This window comes from Suillus subalutaceus, assembly GCF_016647625.1.
Source record: "Suillus subalutaceus strain FC151 chromosome Unknown DFJ58scaffold_36, whole genome shotgun sequence".
NCBI lineage: Eukaryota > Fungi > Basidiomycota > Agaricomycetes > Boletales > Suillaceae > Suillus > Suillus subalutaceus.
The window spans coordinates 146007-161602 of record NW_024540285.1 but is presented as its reverse complement, the minus strand read 5'-3'; the positions used below and the strand labels follow the sequence as shown (position 1 = coordinate 161602).

Below are 15596 nucleotides of genomic sequence, written 5' to 3'. Positions count from 1 at the left end.
GCAAAAGGTCTGCTTACAGCAATTTTCAGGGGCTAGCTTACGTCGTTACTGAACACCTGGGCCAAGTTTAATTATAGTATCTCCGCAGTTCAAAAAAGCGTATCGCCATCCAACAGTATGCTATTAATATTGTTAAGATTTGATTAATTGAATCATGAATATTTGAATTATGATGGCCGCTGACTGAGCGCTGATTGTGGAGCGCTATTACAGCTATTTTCAGAACCTGTGCAGTCCAAGAGAAACAGATTTCGATTCTGTTGTGCCAACCACTCGACTTAGACCAGTTAAGATGGACGTCTGAGGAAACCATTTATGAGTGAATCTTCAAGGCGTGTTCCAATAGGAACAAAAACCTTGTCGTCAACAGGTTTCAAACCTGCGCAGTCCAAGAGAAACAGATTTCGATTCGGTTCTGATAAGTACTTTGGCCAGGGTGGAGTTGAGAGGAACCTCCAAAGAATTGTCCATGAGTGAATCTTCAAGGAGTGCTTCTGACAGAAAAAAGAACCTGATGTCGGCAGGTTTCGAACCTGCACCATCCAAGAGATACAGATTTTGATTCTGTTGCAGTAACAACTTGGATAAGACTAGTTGATATGCGGTGGCGATAAAGCTATCCATGAGTGAATGTCAAGGCACGTTAAGATAGAGAAAAAAGTTTGGCGGGGGCAGGTTTCAAACTTGCGCAATCCAAGGGAAACAGATTTGGGGTCTGTGGTAGTAACCTCTTAGCCAAGACTAGTTAAGATAAGCCTCCGAAGAAACCACCCACGAGTGAGTGTCAAGGTGTGTTCTGATAGGCAAAAACCCTGTTGTTGGTAGGTTTTGGACCTGCACCGAGCAAGAGAAACAGATTTTGATTCTGTTGTGCTAGCCACATTGGCCAGGATGAAGTTGAGATGAACATCCGAGGACCTGTCCATGACTGAATCTTCAGGGCGTGCTTCCGACAAAAAAGCAGAATCAGCAATAAAGCCCCGCCAAATGTTTGAAGGACACGCCGATTATGTCAATAACGCTATCACCCACGATTGAATGTCGAGGTATGTTCCGATAGAAAAAAACCTTGTTGTCGGCAGGTTTTGAACCTGCACAGTGCAGGAGAAACAGATTTTGATTGTGTTGTGGCAACCACTGTGGCCAGGATGGAGACTACATGAACCCCAAGCAACTGTCCGTGAATGAATCTCCAAAACATGCTTCCGGCAGAAAAAAGAACTTGTCATCAGCAGGTTTCGAACATGCACAATGCGAGAGAAACAGATTTTGATTCTGTTGCGGTAACCATTTTGGCCAGGATGAAGGTGACGAGGAAGCTAGAAAACAACGCTGTATCGTGTGTCTACCATATGGCGGGAGACGACAAAGAGAGGATGGTCTACGACGTAGTTATATATACGTAATCGGGACTATCCGAACATCAAACGATGACGAAGGGTGCCGGTGAAATACCAAACTCTAACATGGGATGTTACTGCGATATTAAAAGAAGCTGGCCACGACGATCTTCTTTTGGACCAGCCTTATGTCAAGGGTAAACGCGTACGTTCCTCTCTTCCTTCTCAAATGTTCAATTCCTCCTGATTTTATTTCCTGTTCGAACCCTACCCTCATGTCACGTAGAGAAACGCTTGTGCAAGAGAAAAACGGAGGCCAATTCCGAAAAACCCTGCTGCGAGTACCTCAATAACAATACCACACAGCAATCCAACGACACGGCTCAGACCCAGTCACCTTCGCAAACACAGCCGCAGGCTGCTATTCCCACATCATCCACCATCCCCGAAGCTGTAACTTCGAGCACTAATCCTCATGCAATGATAAAACACGCTGGTCGCTGGACTCGTTTCTGGCTCTTTGTCTGTTGCGCCTCTCCTGAATATACCGACGGTTATCATTAAGATTCTTTATGCCGATCTATCACGCCCCATGCCATTATCTCATCCCTCGAACGTTATTTGTATATGTAAGTACTAGGAATGCAGTGCCTCAGTCCTCGTCTATAGCTTCCCAATGGTTTATCCAATCGATTTCATGGAGGTGTTATAGTAACAGCTCCTCCCAGTCTGCACCGATCGACCTGCTTTTGTCCTGCGACTGCTTGAACATCGGGGGCGTACCAGGAAAATATAAGCCTTGTGCCGCTATATCCTATGGAGCATATCATAGGACACAACATCTTAGTGTCATCAGCCGAGGCAATTGAAGCTGCTACATTGGACAGGATCAGTACAAGGCTATCCTAATTATCAATAAGCAAAACAACTCGATTTAACCGGCTAGTAAGCATCGTCATCATCAACCATGATCACCTTCGATGGCAAATGTGCCCAATTCGAGCCAGGAAGAATATTCACATCGAGTGAACAACGTCCCCTCACCTTTATCTCTAGGTCCTTTAACTGCGCAATAAACCAGGTCTCGGACATACCATAGGCCTCGCGCGCACAAAAGGCCCAATTGTGTCCTCCAGCGACATAGAACATCTCGAGATGAGGTAGGTTATAATAATCGTCGGAGAGCGGGACATACCTGCGACGTAGTGCACGAGAACTTTTCCTCCGCTGTTCCTAGCACTAGTGATGATCTGGTTGGCTCTATCAATAGCCGCATATATGGAGGATATATCCTTGTCCAAGAGTTGCAGGCGGTAGTATTGGACATGAGGGTGGTTGGGACAAACAAGCGCTCTGCCGATGCTGATGATGTAGGCAATGCCTGCTGAATCAATGAAAGATCTCCACGCAGACGTATAAGGTCCAAGGAAGATGTAAGGTGGAGCGACCAAAACCGCAGCATTCCATTTGCTGTGCATCCGCACTGCACCGCGGTCATTTTGAGGATGAGAAAGGTGCTGAGACTGCGAAACAGTAAGTTACCAAGCTATAGGAAAACCTATATAATCGAGTCAGTGACGAGCCACTCGGCAATGAATTTGAGAGTAATCAACCATGCAGATATCGTCGTGGTGCTTAGCACCGATCTCCGACACTAGATCTAGGTTGGCACGTACGCACCTCGGGGATATATCTTGTATTTCTGAGACGACCCTCGCGAGGCATGGAGGTGAAATACTTTTCATGGACAGACTATCACATAAAAAGGAGCTTCGGCGCAATGACTGTGCCTCCTAAGTTAAGATGGGTCTCCGAGGATCTATACTCCGCAAAAATGTTGTCAGCAGGTTTCGAACCTACTCCAAGAGCACTATATTTTGACTGTGAAACCTGTCGTTCGGCAGGTTTCGAGCCTGCATCCAAGAGGTACTTGCAGATTTTGATTCTGTTGTAGTAACCACTTGGCTAAGAACGGTTATGATGAGCGTCGAAACCATCCATGAGTAAATGTCAAAGTGTGTTGTGATATGAAAAAACGTTGTCGTCGGCAGATTTCGAACCTGCACAGTCCAAGGGGAACAGATTTTGATTCCGTTGTGGTGACCACTTGGCTAAGACCGGTTAAGTTGAGCGTCGAAACCATCCATGAGTAAATGGTTATGACAGACAAAAACGTTGTCGTCAGCAGATTTCGAACCTGTGCAGTCCAAGAGGAACAGATTTTGATTCCGTTGTGGTGACCACTTGGCTAAGAACAGTTGAGATGAGCCTCCAAGGAACTGTCAATGGGTGAATCTTGATTGAAGGTGTGATCGGGGAGGAAAAATAAACCTTATCGTTGGTAGGTTCGACAGATGTTGATTCTGTTATGGACCTTATGGTAACCCGATTGCCGAGCGGGGCCTAAGATGGCTGAGGAAACCATCCATGAGTGAATCTTCAAGGCCTGTTCCAATAGAAAGAAAAAACCTTGTCATCAGCAGGTTTCAAACCTGCGCAGCCCAAGAGAAACAGATTTCGATTCGGTTCTGATAAGTACTTTGGCCAGGATGAAATGGAGATGAACCTCCAAGGAACTGTCCATGAGTGAATCTTCAGGGCGTGCTTCCTACAGAAAAAGGAACCTGACATCGGCAGGTTTCGAATCTGCACCATCCAAGAGAAACAGATTTTGACTCTGTTGCAGTAACGACTGGGATAAGACCAGTTAATATGCGGTAGGGACAAAGCCGTCCATGAGTGAATGTCAAGGCACGTTAAGATAGAGAGCAAGCTTGGCGTGGGCAGGTTTCAAACTTGCGCAATCCAAGGAAAACAGATTTTGAGTCTGGGGTGGACCGCAGTGGTGACCTCTTGGCTAAGACCAGTTAAGGTAAGCCTTTGAAGAAACCACCTACGAGTGGATGTCAAGGTGTGTTCCGATAGGAAAAAACCTTGGTGTTGGCAGGTTTTGAACCTGCACAGCTCAAGAGCAACAGATTTTGATTCTGTTGTGCTAACCACATTGACCAGGATGAAGTTGACATGAACCTCCGAGGAACTGTCCATGAATGAATCATCAGGGCGCGCTGCCGACAAAAAATCAGACCTATCTTCGGCAGGTTTCGAACCTGCACAGTCTAAGAGATACAGATTTTTATTCTGTTGCAGTAACCCCTTGGCTAAGACCAGCGTGTTGCGATAGCAAAAAACCTCGACGTGATCGGCAGGTTTCGAACCTGCGCAGTCCAAGAGAAACAGATTTTGATTATGTTGTGCCAACCACTCGACTTAGACCAGTTAAGATGGACTTCTGAGGAAACCATCCATGAGCGAATCTTCAAGGCGTGTTCCAATAGAAACCAAAAACCTTGTCGTCAGCCGGTTTCAGGCCTGCGCAGCTCAAGAGAAACAGATTTCGATTTGGTTCTGATAAGTACTTTGGCCAGGATGAACCTCCAAGGAACTGTACATGAGTGAATCTTCGAGACGTACTTCCGAGAGAAAAACGAACCTGTCGTCGGCAGGTTTCGAACCTGCACCATCCAAGAGATACAGATTTTGATTCTGTTGGGGTAACAACGTGGATAAGACTAGTTAATATGCGGTGGCGACAAAGCCATCCATGAGTGAATGTCAAGGCACGTTAAGATAGAGAAAAAGCTTGGCGGGGGCAGGTTTCAAACTTGCGCAATACAAGGGAAACAGATTTTGAGTCTGTGGTGGTAACCTCTTGGCTAAGACTAGTTATGATAAGCCTCCGAAGAAACCACCCACGAGTGAATGTCGAGGTGTGTTCCGATAGGAAAAAACCTGGTTGTTGGCAGGTTTCGAACCTGCAGTCCCTGCACAGCGCAAGAGAAACAGATTTTGATTCTGTCGTGCTAACCACATTGGCCAGGATAAAGTTGAGATGAACCTCCGAGGAACTGTCCATGGTTGAATCTTCAGGGCGCGCTTCCGACAAAAAAAAAGACCTATCTTCAGCAGGTTTCGAAACTGCGCAATCCAAGAGATACATATTTTGATTCTGTTGCAGTAACTGCTGGGCGAAAACCAGCTCATGTGAGTGCCCGACGAAACCATTCATGAGCGAATCTTTGAGGCGTGTTCTGATAAAATAAAAAAACTCTTGTCAGCGGGTTTCCAACTTGCACAGTCCAAGAGTTACAGATTTTGACTCTGTTGTGTAACCGCTGTCCTAAGACGAGTTATCATGAGCCTTATAATAATCGATCCATGAGCGAATGTCAAGGTGTTATACAATAGAAAAAAACCTTGTCTTCGGCAGGTTTCGAACCTACACAGTCCAAGAGAAACAGATTTCGATTCCGTTGTGGTAACCGCTTCGGCCACCCTGACGCTTCCCAAGATGAGATGAACCTCCGAAGAACTGTCCATGAGTCAATGTCATAAGAGGGGAAATGGCTAGGGAGAAACACACGTACAATTCTGCGGCGCAATTTAGGAAACGATGTCATTGGCCAGGCATTCAAAACGGGGATCAAGATTGTAGTGACTGATGGAATATATGTAATGGTCCCAAATGAGATTTAAGCGCTTCAGCAGCACAGCCTATAATGCAAGCTGTGGAATAATCACGAGAACGTGACTTGTGAACGTACCAGTTCGGACTTCCTGTGTACTCCGAATTGACCTAAACCTTGGTGTCGAGGCCTGCTAAGAAAGATATCGTCGTAAGTGATGATTTTAGACTTTGTTAGATGAAAGCTGAGACAGCGCTGCGCCCAGTAGCTGATCATGTCTTCACCTTCATCCATCGTAGGGAGGAAAGAGACATCAGCAATAAAGCTCCGCCAGAAATTTTGAAGGACAGACCGATTCTGTCAATACCGCCATAGTACATCTGCCAGACGGACAGCGGATGATGACTTGTTCAAGGGACGGCTCGCTGCGGGTATGGAACGTGAAGAGTGGGAAACAGATAGGAGAAGACCATCGGGACGGAGACATTGATATTGAAGTGAGAACCATAGCGTTGTCCCCGGACGGGAAGAAAGTGGTTAGTGGAAGTTTGGATGGTGGAATGAGGTTATGGGACATGGACACAGGTAAAGTCATCGGGAAATGGATGGGACACACGGCAACAGTGCGGTCTGTGTGCTGGAGTCGAGGTGGTCGGCGAGTGGTAAGCGGATCTGATGATGGGACTGCAAGGGAGTGGGATGTGGAGAAGGGAGATACCATCCTCGGTCCAATCGAAACAGGGCACACACACGTGTGCGCAGTCGTCTACTCGCCAAACATGACCATGTTTGCGACTGGTGGATACTACCAGTGGGACCTGGATGATGAATATGAATATTCAGTCAAAATCTGGAATACGAAGACAGGCGAGCTTTTCGCCACTCTTAATCACACACATCACTCTTCTTCCGATCTGTCAGTCGCATAAGCGCGCCGTTAGCCTATAACAAGAAGGTAAAACGACATACCGCTGTTTGAATAGCGATCTTGTAGAACGGAAGTCGGTTATACAACCATGTGTCTCTTGCAAAGAAATGAGAGATTGTTTTCGAGTCCCATAATATAACCATGGACTGTCCAAAGACACCCGGGACCTTGTACACTGGGTCGTACTCCCTAGCCCAACGTTCGTACAGTTCAATTGTAGCGGTGGAATCTAACACTGTCTTGGCTAAGCCAAACACCCAGCCTGGGCTCTGAGGTCCTCGTATGCATGTCGTTCGTTGTTTCCGGCGATAGGCTTGCAGGAAATAGAGGGACGCCAGTACCAAAACCGAGATACGTGTCGCTGAGCCTAGCAGGGGCGAGACAAGGCAAATATCCTTGAAGGCAAGGTAAATGTCCCTGCCGTAGTGCTTGCTTTGCAACAAACCCATGATGAAAGTTGTTAACAAGATCGATCAGTACCTGCTGCTCTCAAACACTAGTTCGAACAGGGCAGCAAAAGGGCGAGCGAGATGGGCCCGAGGAGAGTTCATGGTACCCTGTTATCATTCGGACCTTGACTCATCAGAAAAACCCTCCCGCATAAAGTTAGATGAATTGGATAAAAAGCTAGACATAACCAGTCCAAATGAGACGTATCAGATGGGCTAAGCACCCTAGCCAAACTTTATTGCTGATTTTCAATTAGCCATAACTTTGGAAACCCGCGTGGGTGACGGCGGAAAACACTGAACGAATCATGCGAGAGCTGACAGGGGGCAAAATCGTGGATTTTAGAACGTGATACAAAGGAGCAATATGGTGAGACCAGAGTCTGCGCAAAGCGAAGCTATATAAATGAAACTTCCACGTGATACTGATACAGCGCAAAAATGATAAATTCACATAATATCAATCCGGGTCAGGGTCAATCGATCAATGCGGGACTACCATTCCGACACAGGCCGGGTCGATTTCACCATAGATGTCGCCCAGTTGAAAGTTACTCGAACAAGATTGAATACTGCCAAGTATTCAAGTTGTACTCAACTATAGTTGCCCGATAAATGATCATGATACCGAGTCTAGTTTGTTCAATCGACTTTAGCACGGAGATGATAGAGGCGGCTCCTCCCAATCGACCTGCTGTTTTTCGACTGCTTGAACATCGGGGGCGTACCAGATATAAGACTTGTATCGCTATGGCCTTTGAAGCATATCATACATACAGGAAATAACATCAGTGTCATCAGCCGAAGCAAATGAAGTCCTCACAAACAGGATCAGTACAAGGCCATCCTAAAGATCAATAAGCAAAACAAATTGATCTACCCTAGTAAGCGTCGTCATCATCAACCATGATCACCTTTAATCTCCATCCTTGCCAATCATCATCCGGCTCGTCATCAGCCCATTCAAGGTCCTCATCACCAGGATCTCCTGCAACCCCATTCATCTTGTGATCAACAAGGTCATCAACACCACCTGATATGTCAACAGCCTCATCTTCCTGGAGTTTTTTGCGCATGGCGAGTTCAACTTCATTCTCCTAGTCATCGTTGGTAAAAGAGGGTGATAGTAATGCAAAGTACAGCTTACAATGTCAAATTCTGATTCTCCCTCCTCATACATCACATTCTCATCTGCCTCTTCGAAGCCGCCGGCAAATGCACCCCACCGCTCTGGAGAGGGACAATGCCAAATGAGTACAGAACCTTGGTTAGTTGTTGAGGCAAGTCGAGAGGCTCGTGGGTGCCACTGAAATAATCATGATTGCGGTACCCAGTATCACGACTGAGGAGACGTACATGAATATCAATCAGAGGTTCCCTACCGCCGTCCAAAGCGGTCGCAAATTGACCATCGTTTGAAATATCCCAGATGTAGATTTTGTGCGTCGCTGGATCCGCCGCACCTGTCCTCGTACAAATGGTTCAAGTCAAGTCGATAATGCTGTGGAGCAATTTACCTCCAGCGAGCCACTCTCCATCAGGGCTATAAGACATAGCGTGCCACGAGACCTTGCTGATGGGATCATTGAATCTATGAGTAGGCTCCAATTCTGTTTCTAAAATCGCGCATTCGGCACCCACGATGGGTGAAGGATAAGTGGGGAGGATGAACTGCCTAATGGTGCGATCCGAGGAATTAGTAGCAAAGCGTCTAAAAGAACGTAGCGTAAACAGAACGAATATATCGGAGAATAGGGCACTTACCGCCCAACCTTCGCGAACTCCAGACTCTTCATGCTACCCGCACCTGCTATGCGATGCCGTGCGACCATCTTTAACAATATCATTAGGTCCGATTTCCATGATAGGTTACCAGTGGGAATCCTTACAATTTTCGTTCTGCTATTAAACACAAGTACGTTCCCAGTCGAAGTCCCAACAAATACGTGTCTGCCAGACGGATCAAATCGCGCGGTAGTCATGATGGAACTGAGTCTGTACGTCAGCGCAGGTCGTAAAGCAGAGACCAAGCCAAATACCGCGCCCGTTCGTCGTCGTCATCTTCACTCAAGGTCTCGCACAGTTCCACCCTTGCTCTGTGCTCCTTGCGCGAATCAACCACGTACGCCTCGCCCGTGCTGAGCAGTGCGAGTACTATGCGACTACGCTTGCATTCATTGTGAACCTATGAGAACAAAAACAAAGAACCGACACGCACCTATTTCTTGGATGAAAATATGCGCTAACAACCGATGCATCAAATCGTATCGTATTATACCGGTGTGGAGGATCCACTGGAGAAGCTAGATCCCAGATAATTACGTTCCAGTCTTTGGACGACGTCAGGATATAGCGGGAGTTGCGAGACCAGCTGTGTAGATACGAGCAATTGACACGGGAGCGTTGAAAAATGCTGCGTCACTCACTCGACGCTTGTTACAGCCTTGACGTGACCTTCACACCACCGTATAACAGCGCGGGTGTCGAGATCCCAAATAGCAGCTGAGCCATCTGACCGGCCTGCTGCGACGAATTTGCCAGTCGGATCAAAACGAGCAAATGATGCACCAGAGACCAGTGAGGTTTGTACAGCGGTCGGGTGCGTAACGGTAAATGGGTCTTAGTGTGATGGCTCAGTATACATTATCGAAAATGATGCGCAAGCATACTGAGTAAGGAAGCGTTCATGTTTAATTTTGTCCAGATGACGGTTCCGAACTCTGAGTTGCTCTGAGTGATATTTGAGCAGGAAGGAAATTGGCGCTGGTTATAGGTCACGTTGAACTGTCACGTCGCGTCCGTTCTCCAAACAGCGATCATCGAACAACAATGAGCTCTTCAACACTTCCCAACCTGCTTACGGCCCTTGCCATTCCTCAAGAATTCTCCCGCTTTGACAAGCTCACAGATGAACAAATCCTTGCTCAACTCATCAGGTGGAAAAACGGTGTCAGTACTAGCCTCACAAACCTTCGCGATCTGCTTGCGACGCGACATGGCATCCAAAGCCTACCTGTCGACGAGCAGGCAGATATCGCTGCGTCCGTAGCTGTGTTTGATAGTCCTGATGAATGGATTGCAGATGGCGTATCGTCTCTCGCACTATGTATGGCTCCTTTATGACTTTGCTACCTTGACGGCGTCTCACTCTTATCACAGCCATCCTCGGCCCGCTTACAGAACCAGACATCCCTCCTCTGGTACTAACGCGTATCTTGACGCATCACATCAAACCCGCTTTCGCCGCCAATCCGCATCCACGGCTCAATTTGCAGACGGGGCGCAAGTTACCTCGACCAGCAGATACGCAAGACGCATATGAAGGACAGGTATGGAAGACGCGTATCGGAACCGAAAATGTTCTAGGGTGGTGTTTACGAAACATCGAGGTACATGCAGCAGATGAATAACCCCCCAAAACTTATCTCAATCACGTAGGCCAGCACGTATGAATCAGTTTGGCACCTGATTCTCCCTCCTGTGATGACTTACCTCGATGATTTCGAAGCACCTTACAAACTGCGGGGAGTGCAGCTCGTATCCGACTTGCTTTCTCGCGTTCCTCCAGAGCTTCTCAAGCGTACAGGAGTTGACGGCCTTTTATTCACAGTACGTCACGATTAAAATTGAACTAATAGGATGCGCTCTATCATCCTTTTTCTTGCTGTTGCGTAAATTAGAATTGCCTTGAATGCTGAAATTCTTTCATGCAGTCTTTAAGCGGTACATTTAATCACTTGCGCGATCCGTTCACCCCGGATCTGATTCGCGCCGCCGTTCCTACCACCCTGCACCTGATTGACCTTACCTCACCGCCCTCACTGGCTCCGCTTCCCCCGACATCTGGATTTCCCTCCAAAAGCCGCACCATGGTTAAGTCAGGGACCTCCCCCGCAAATCCGGCCACTCGATATGAACATCTATCTACACTCCTCGGTTCCTGCCTTATTGGCACTGTCTTCCTGTATGCATATGCCGATCCTGAGGCCATCCTCGCGGCAACAGACATGCTTCCGCTTGTACTCACCCACATCGGAATAGGCGCTGCCAGGTGGCTCAAGGTGTGCCTTTACCAAGCCAACTTCCACTCATGCGAATAACTTGCAATGGCTGCTCGTTTCTAGGCATTAATTCCGCAGTTGACCCATGCTCTTCTCCCACCAGCTGTTCCTTCCCTCACCCGGCCGCTTGATGTCGATCTGAAGCTTAAGGTGTCTTCACTTCGCGCACTATGTACTTGCATTGAAACCTGTGCCCCCCGAATGTATCTGTGGAAATGCAATATCATTGATGCAACTGGACGCGCATGGGCAAGTGCCATGGATATTGAAAATACCCAACTTGCGGATGAGACAGGTAAGTAATTTACCCTTGGCTGAGTTTCTTCGTAATTATTGGTATCCAGGTGCAAGTAGCCTGGAATTGGAATACAGAGCTCTTCTTCAAATGACTTGTATCAAGCTGGCAGCAGCATGCCCAAGCATCATTCAGGTATGATATCTACTCGTGTATCTTGTTGGTGATTCTCATCATGATATTTATATCCAGGAAGAATATCAACAACTCATAACATTTGATTCTGCGCTCTTTGACGGTCTTGTTGGCAGCAGTTCTTCACCCACGTCAGACAAATAACCCCTGATTCTATCTTGGAACAATCCGTTGTAAATTACTTTAGATCAACCCAGAATGTCCGTAATCCAGTAGCGATATGTAGGTACACAACAGAAAATCAAAGATATGACTGCGTGAAAAGCGCGTCTGGGTGAAAATCTGCCAGGATCAACTCCACAAAACACTTCCACGCAACGGCGAAAAACAATTGCCCAGAACCCAGCCCACTATAACCATAACGCTCAATATCGGGCCGATGCGGCGATGCCAGATCAAAAATCCATTTGATGCCTCATTTCCTGCGAAGCAGAGGGTTCCTCGGAGGTTTGGGTTAAATAATCACGACGCAGTCCGCACGTGGACGGGGTGCAGAACGGGGAGGTGGTGAGGCACGCATTGGTACCATAAAATGTACATGGCAAGATGTGACTGGCAAAGATGGGGTGTGCGCAGATATATGTTCAAGTAATGTTCAAGAGACAGAGGAAAGCTTAGACGCAACCCCACAGCTCAGCGATCCCAGGCAGCAGATTGGGTAGGAGTACCTTCCCAATTGCTCCTCACAAAGGGCGAGTGATTAGATGGGCGGCCTGCATTTGTGAAAAATGATGAGGGTGGCTGCGGGGTCGCATTTGCTTGAGAGGCTTGTAGATAAAATGGATCTGTGGAGGTAAATAGAGATTGCGATTCAACCGGCGTGCCAACAATCGTAATAGGCGTGGGCGCAGGGGTTGGTGCACCTTTCAACCCCGTGTATCCCCAAATGAAGGTTTTTGGAGACTGCGGGGAGGACGGAACTATCATATCCTCAACCATGCGTTCCTCGTCCAGCTCGTCCGGGTCACACCATCCCTCGTCTACACTTGGTCGACGGGAACGCGGACAGACAATGCTGTTGCTGCGCTTCTTTTGAGTTATCTCTACGGGAATATAGCCTGCAGGCCATGAGATAGATGAAGAAGGTGTGCGCGTAGTGGGTGTGGTGCAGTGCTGCACGTGTGTGGGGTCGCACCTGACCGCGCTCGCATTTCCATACGAGTTGGGCGAGCTAGACGATGCGCAAGAGGGTGAAATTTGATGCGCGAATAACGTCTGCGCGAGCTGCGCCTGGAAAATTGCGGCGCCACGAGTTGCACGACACGACCAGATAAGCATTTGTGGGCAGGGGAAATAAGGTTTGTAGTACGTACCTGGAGAGCTGCAAGGTCAATAGCCTCTTGACCAATGTGATTCGCATTGAGGGAGGCTACAAGGTCATCTACAGACACGCTCATGATGAAGAGCCTTTGTGCGTGTGGCGGAAGGTAACGGAGGAGAGATGAACAGAGCCGTCATGCAGAGCCTTGTCAGGAGTATAAATCATTAATTCCAAAACACGTGGTGACTAATTCCATACAAGGGTAACCAACCTTTCGGTTTCTTCCGGTCCGTCTTTCCTAGCTTACCCGTCATGCTCCGCTCCAAACTCGTGTTACTGAGTGCTCCGAGACTCCGAGTCTCGAGACAACATAGCAGGCATATACAACTCGTCTCCCAGGAATATTTTCCAGACTTGGTGAGATAATTCGCCTTCCTTCGGAAGAAAATTATTGCATCACGCCAAGTAACCCACTCGTTCTTTTCTTGTCCAGACTTAAGTACGTACGATCTTCTCATGTCGACTATACTCGGCATGTGCTAAGTACTTAACCTTCTCAAGTCCTGGTCACCGCATATGTTCGGTACGTTGTTTCTCATATTCGCGTGCATGGTGCATTGTGACTCATACACACAGTCTTATGTGCTGAGTTAACCGGCACTTTGTACGGCCCATGGCAAGGCCGTCCCCTCATCTTGAACCCCCCAGGAACTGCCAAATACCATTTCCCGCGGACTGGACAAAGGCCGTTTTGTTTATTCTTGGCCGTCCCTTGGGTTTGTGTCTTCCTGTGTGTCCATCTGCAGATCTATGAAAGCTAGATTGCTTGTGTTGCCTAATTCGCTCAGCTCAGCGGCGGTAGGCGGCAGCTTCCCGCTCTTGGATTTCTAGGCAGAAATGCGGGCCGTCTTCCCTATCCCACTTTATCCGCGAGAGCATCCATCGGATCCCGTTTCTCCTCCAATAAAAACGCTCTGTCAATGAATCCATCATGAAGTCATAACCCACGTTCTGATTGTTCCAGCAGAAGCGTTCTGGCCGGCGCCGAAGTCCAATTAGGTCCCTAATGGCTATTCACGATGATTCCAGCCTAATTCAGTATCGTGAATCCTGTTGTAATTGAGTACCGACGAAATAATCCCTATCATTATTACAGTTGTACGTTCTCATGGGATGAATAACACTTTCTCGTCGCAAACCTAGTATGGGAACTGCCAACCTGACGAACAATTAAAGCATGTCAGAGTGAGATATGTAAATAGCTGCGAATCGAGCGAACCCGAAGGGTGCACTTGGCTGGGTTGACTACTACAAGGCGCTGCATGATGAAGTCGAGACGAGTTTCACCCTAATGAGTATAATTGAGGCTATGGCCTTGCAGGTACATTTAAGAACATACAGTTGCCGATCAACCTTTGATCAACCACCGAGGAGCACCAAGCGCGCCTCCTTCGAGCCGGGAAGAACGTCCACATCGAGTGAACTATGTCCCCTCACCCTTATCTCTAGATCCTTTAACTTCGCGATAAACCCTGGTCTCGGACACACCACAGGCCTCGCGCGCACGAGCAGCCCAAGTGCGTCCTTCAGCGACATAGAACATCTCGAGATGAGGTATGCTGCGATAATCGTCGGAGAGCGGGACACCCCTGCGACGCAGTGCACGAGAACCTTCCCTCCGCTGTTCCTAGCATCAGCGATGACCTGGTTGGCTCTATCAATAGCCGTATAGATGGAGGATATATCCTTGTCCAAAAGTTGCAGGCGGTAGTATTGGACATGAGGGTGGTTGGGACAAACAGGCGCCCTACCGATGCTGATGATGTGGGTAATGCCTGCTGAATCGATGAAAGATCTCGATGCAGACGTATAAGGTCCAAGGAAGATATAAGGTGGAACTGCCAATACTGCAGCATTACGTTTGCTGTGCATCTGCACGGACTGCACCGTGGTCATTTTGAGGATGAGAGAGGTGTTGAGACGGCGACACAGCAAGTTACCGAGCTATGGGAAAACCTATGTAATCGAGTTAGTGACGGGCCGCTCAGCGATGCACTTGAAGGTGATCAACCATCCGGATATCGCAGTGGTACCTAGCACCGATCTCCGACACTCTAGATCGATCTAGGTTGGCACATATGTGCCTCGGGGATGAATCTTATGTTTCTGAGACAACCCCTGCGAGGCGTGAGGGTGAATTCCTTTCATGGACAGATTATCACATAAAAAAGGAGGGTAGCGGCGCAAAGACTGGGCCTAGTTAAGAACCTCCGAGGATCTATACACCGCAAAAATGATGTCAGCAGGTTTCGAACCAACTGCAAGAGAAACAGATTTTGACTCTATTGCTTTAAGACCAGTTAGATGGACCTCGAAGGAAATCATCCATGAATCAGTGTCAAGGTGTGTTCCGATAGAAAAAACCTTGCAGGTTTCGGACACAGTAGAGAAACAAATTTTGATTCTGTTGCGTTAACCACTTAGCTAAGACCGGCTAAGATGAACCTCGGAACCATCCATCATGGAATGCTAATGTTAAGAGAGGTCGAGGCGTGTTCCAATAGGAAAAAAATGGTGTCAACGGCAGGTTTCGAAGCTGCGCAGTGCAAGAGAAACAGACTTAGATTCTGTTGTAGTTATCGCTTGGCTAAAACCAGTTAA

The 15596-nt window shown here is 47.7% G+C and overlaps 5 protein-coding genes and 1 non-coding gene across 6 annotated transcripts; 1 reads left to right on the top strand and 5 right to left on the bottom strand.

Annotated features, from left to right (window-relative positions):
• Positions 1-2407: 2407 nt before the first annotated feature.
• DFJ58DRAFT_645997 (dual specificity phosphatase) lies at positions 2408-2791 on the bottom strand (the record flags this gene model as incomplete). The annotated part of the gene is made up of 1 exon (XM_041381430.1): positions 2408-2791. A coding segment is annotated over one exon (384 nt), but the record flags the coding sequence as incomplete, so codon positions are not given.
• A 1638-nt stretch (positions 2792-4429) lies between these two features.
• On the bottom strand, positions 4430-4508 carry DFJ58DRAFT_t73. The gene has a single exon. It is a non-coding gene; the product is annotated as a tRNA-Phe (tRNA).
• Positions 4509-7847: 3339 nt separating this feature from the next.
• DFJ58DRAFT_781177 (WD40-repeat-containing domain protein) lies at positions 7848-9941 on the bottom strand. The gene is made up of 10 exons (XM_041389780.1): positions 9853-9941; positions 9610-9802; positions 9402-9554; positions 9223-9345; positions 9073-9172; positions 8948-9015; positions 8701-8894; positions 8540-8646; positions 8331-8489; positions 7848-8280 (listed from the first exon to the last, which is right to left on the bottom strand). The coding sequence occupies exons 1-10, from the start codon at positions 9869-9871 to the stop codon at positions 8065-8067; spliced, it is 1332 nt and encodes a 443-aa protein (XP_041245311.1). The 5' UTR covers positions 9872-9941; the 3' UTR covers positions 7848-8064.
• A 71-nt stretch (positions 9942-10012) lies between these two features.
• DFJ58DRAFT_726458 (uncharacterized protein) lies at positions 10013-11818 on the top strand (the record flags this gene model as incomplete). Its single annotated transcript, XM_041385364.1, has 7 exons — positions 10013-10289; positions 10343-10572; positions 10622-10792; positions 10897-11244; positions 11308-11539; positions 11589-11674; positions 11732-11818. 7 exons carry the CDS (start codon positions 10013-10015, stop codon positions 11816-11818), a joined length of 1431 nt encoding a protein of 476 aa, XP_041245310.1.
• Positions 11819-12307: 489 nt separating this feature from the next.
• On the bottom strand, positions 12308-13071 carry DFJ58DRAFT_658530 (uncharacterized protein; the record flags this gene model as incomplete). Its single annotated transcript, XM_041382033.1, has 2 exons — positions 12308-12904; positions 12988-13071. The coding sequence occupies 2 exons, from the start codon at positions 13069-13071 to the stop codon at positions 12308-12310; spliced, it is 681 nt and encodes a 226-aa protein (XP_041245309.1).
• A 1283-nt stretch (positions 13072-14354) lies between these two features.
• On the bottom strand, positions 14355-14867 carry DFJ58DRAFT_658483 (protein-tyrosine phosphatase-like protein; the record flags this gene model as incomplete). Its single annotated transcript, XM_041382031.1, has 1 exon — positions 14355-14867. One exon carries the CDS (start codon positions 14865-14867, stop codon positions 14355-14357), a length of 513 nt encoding a protein of 170 aa, XP_041245308.1.
• Positions 14868-15596: the final 729 nt, after the last annotated feature.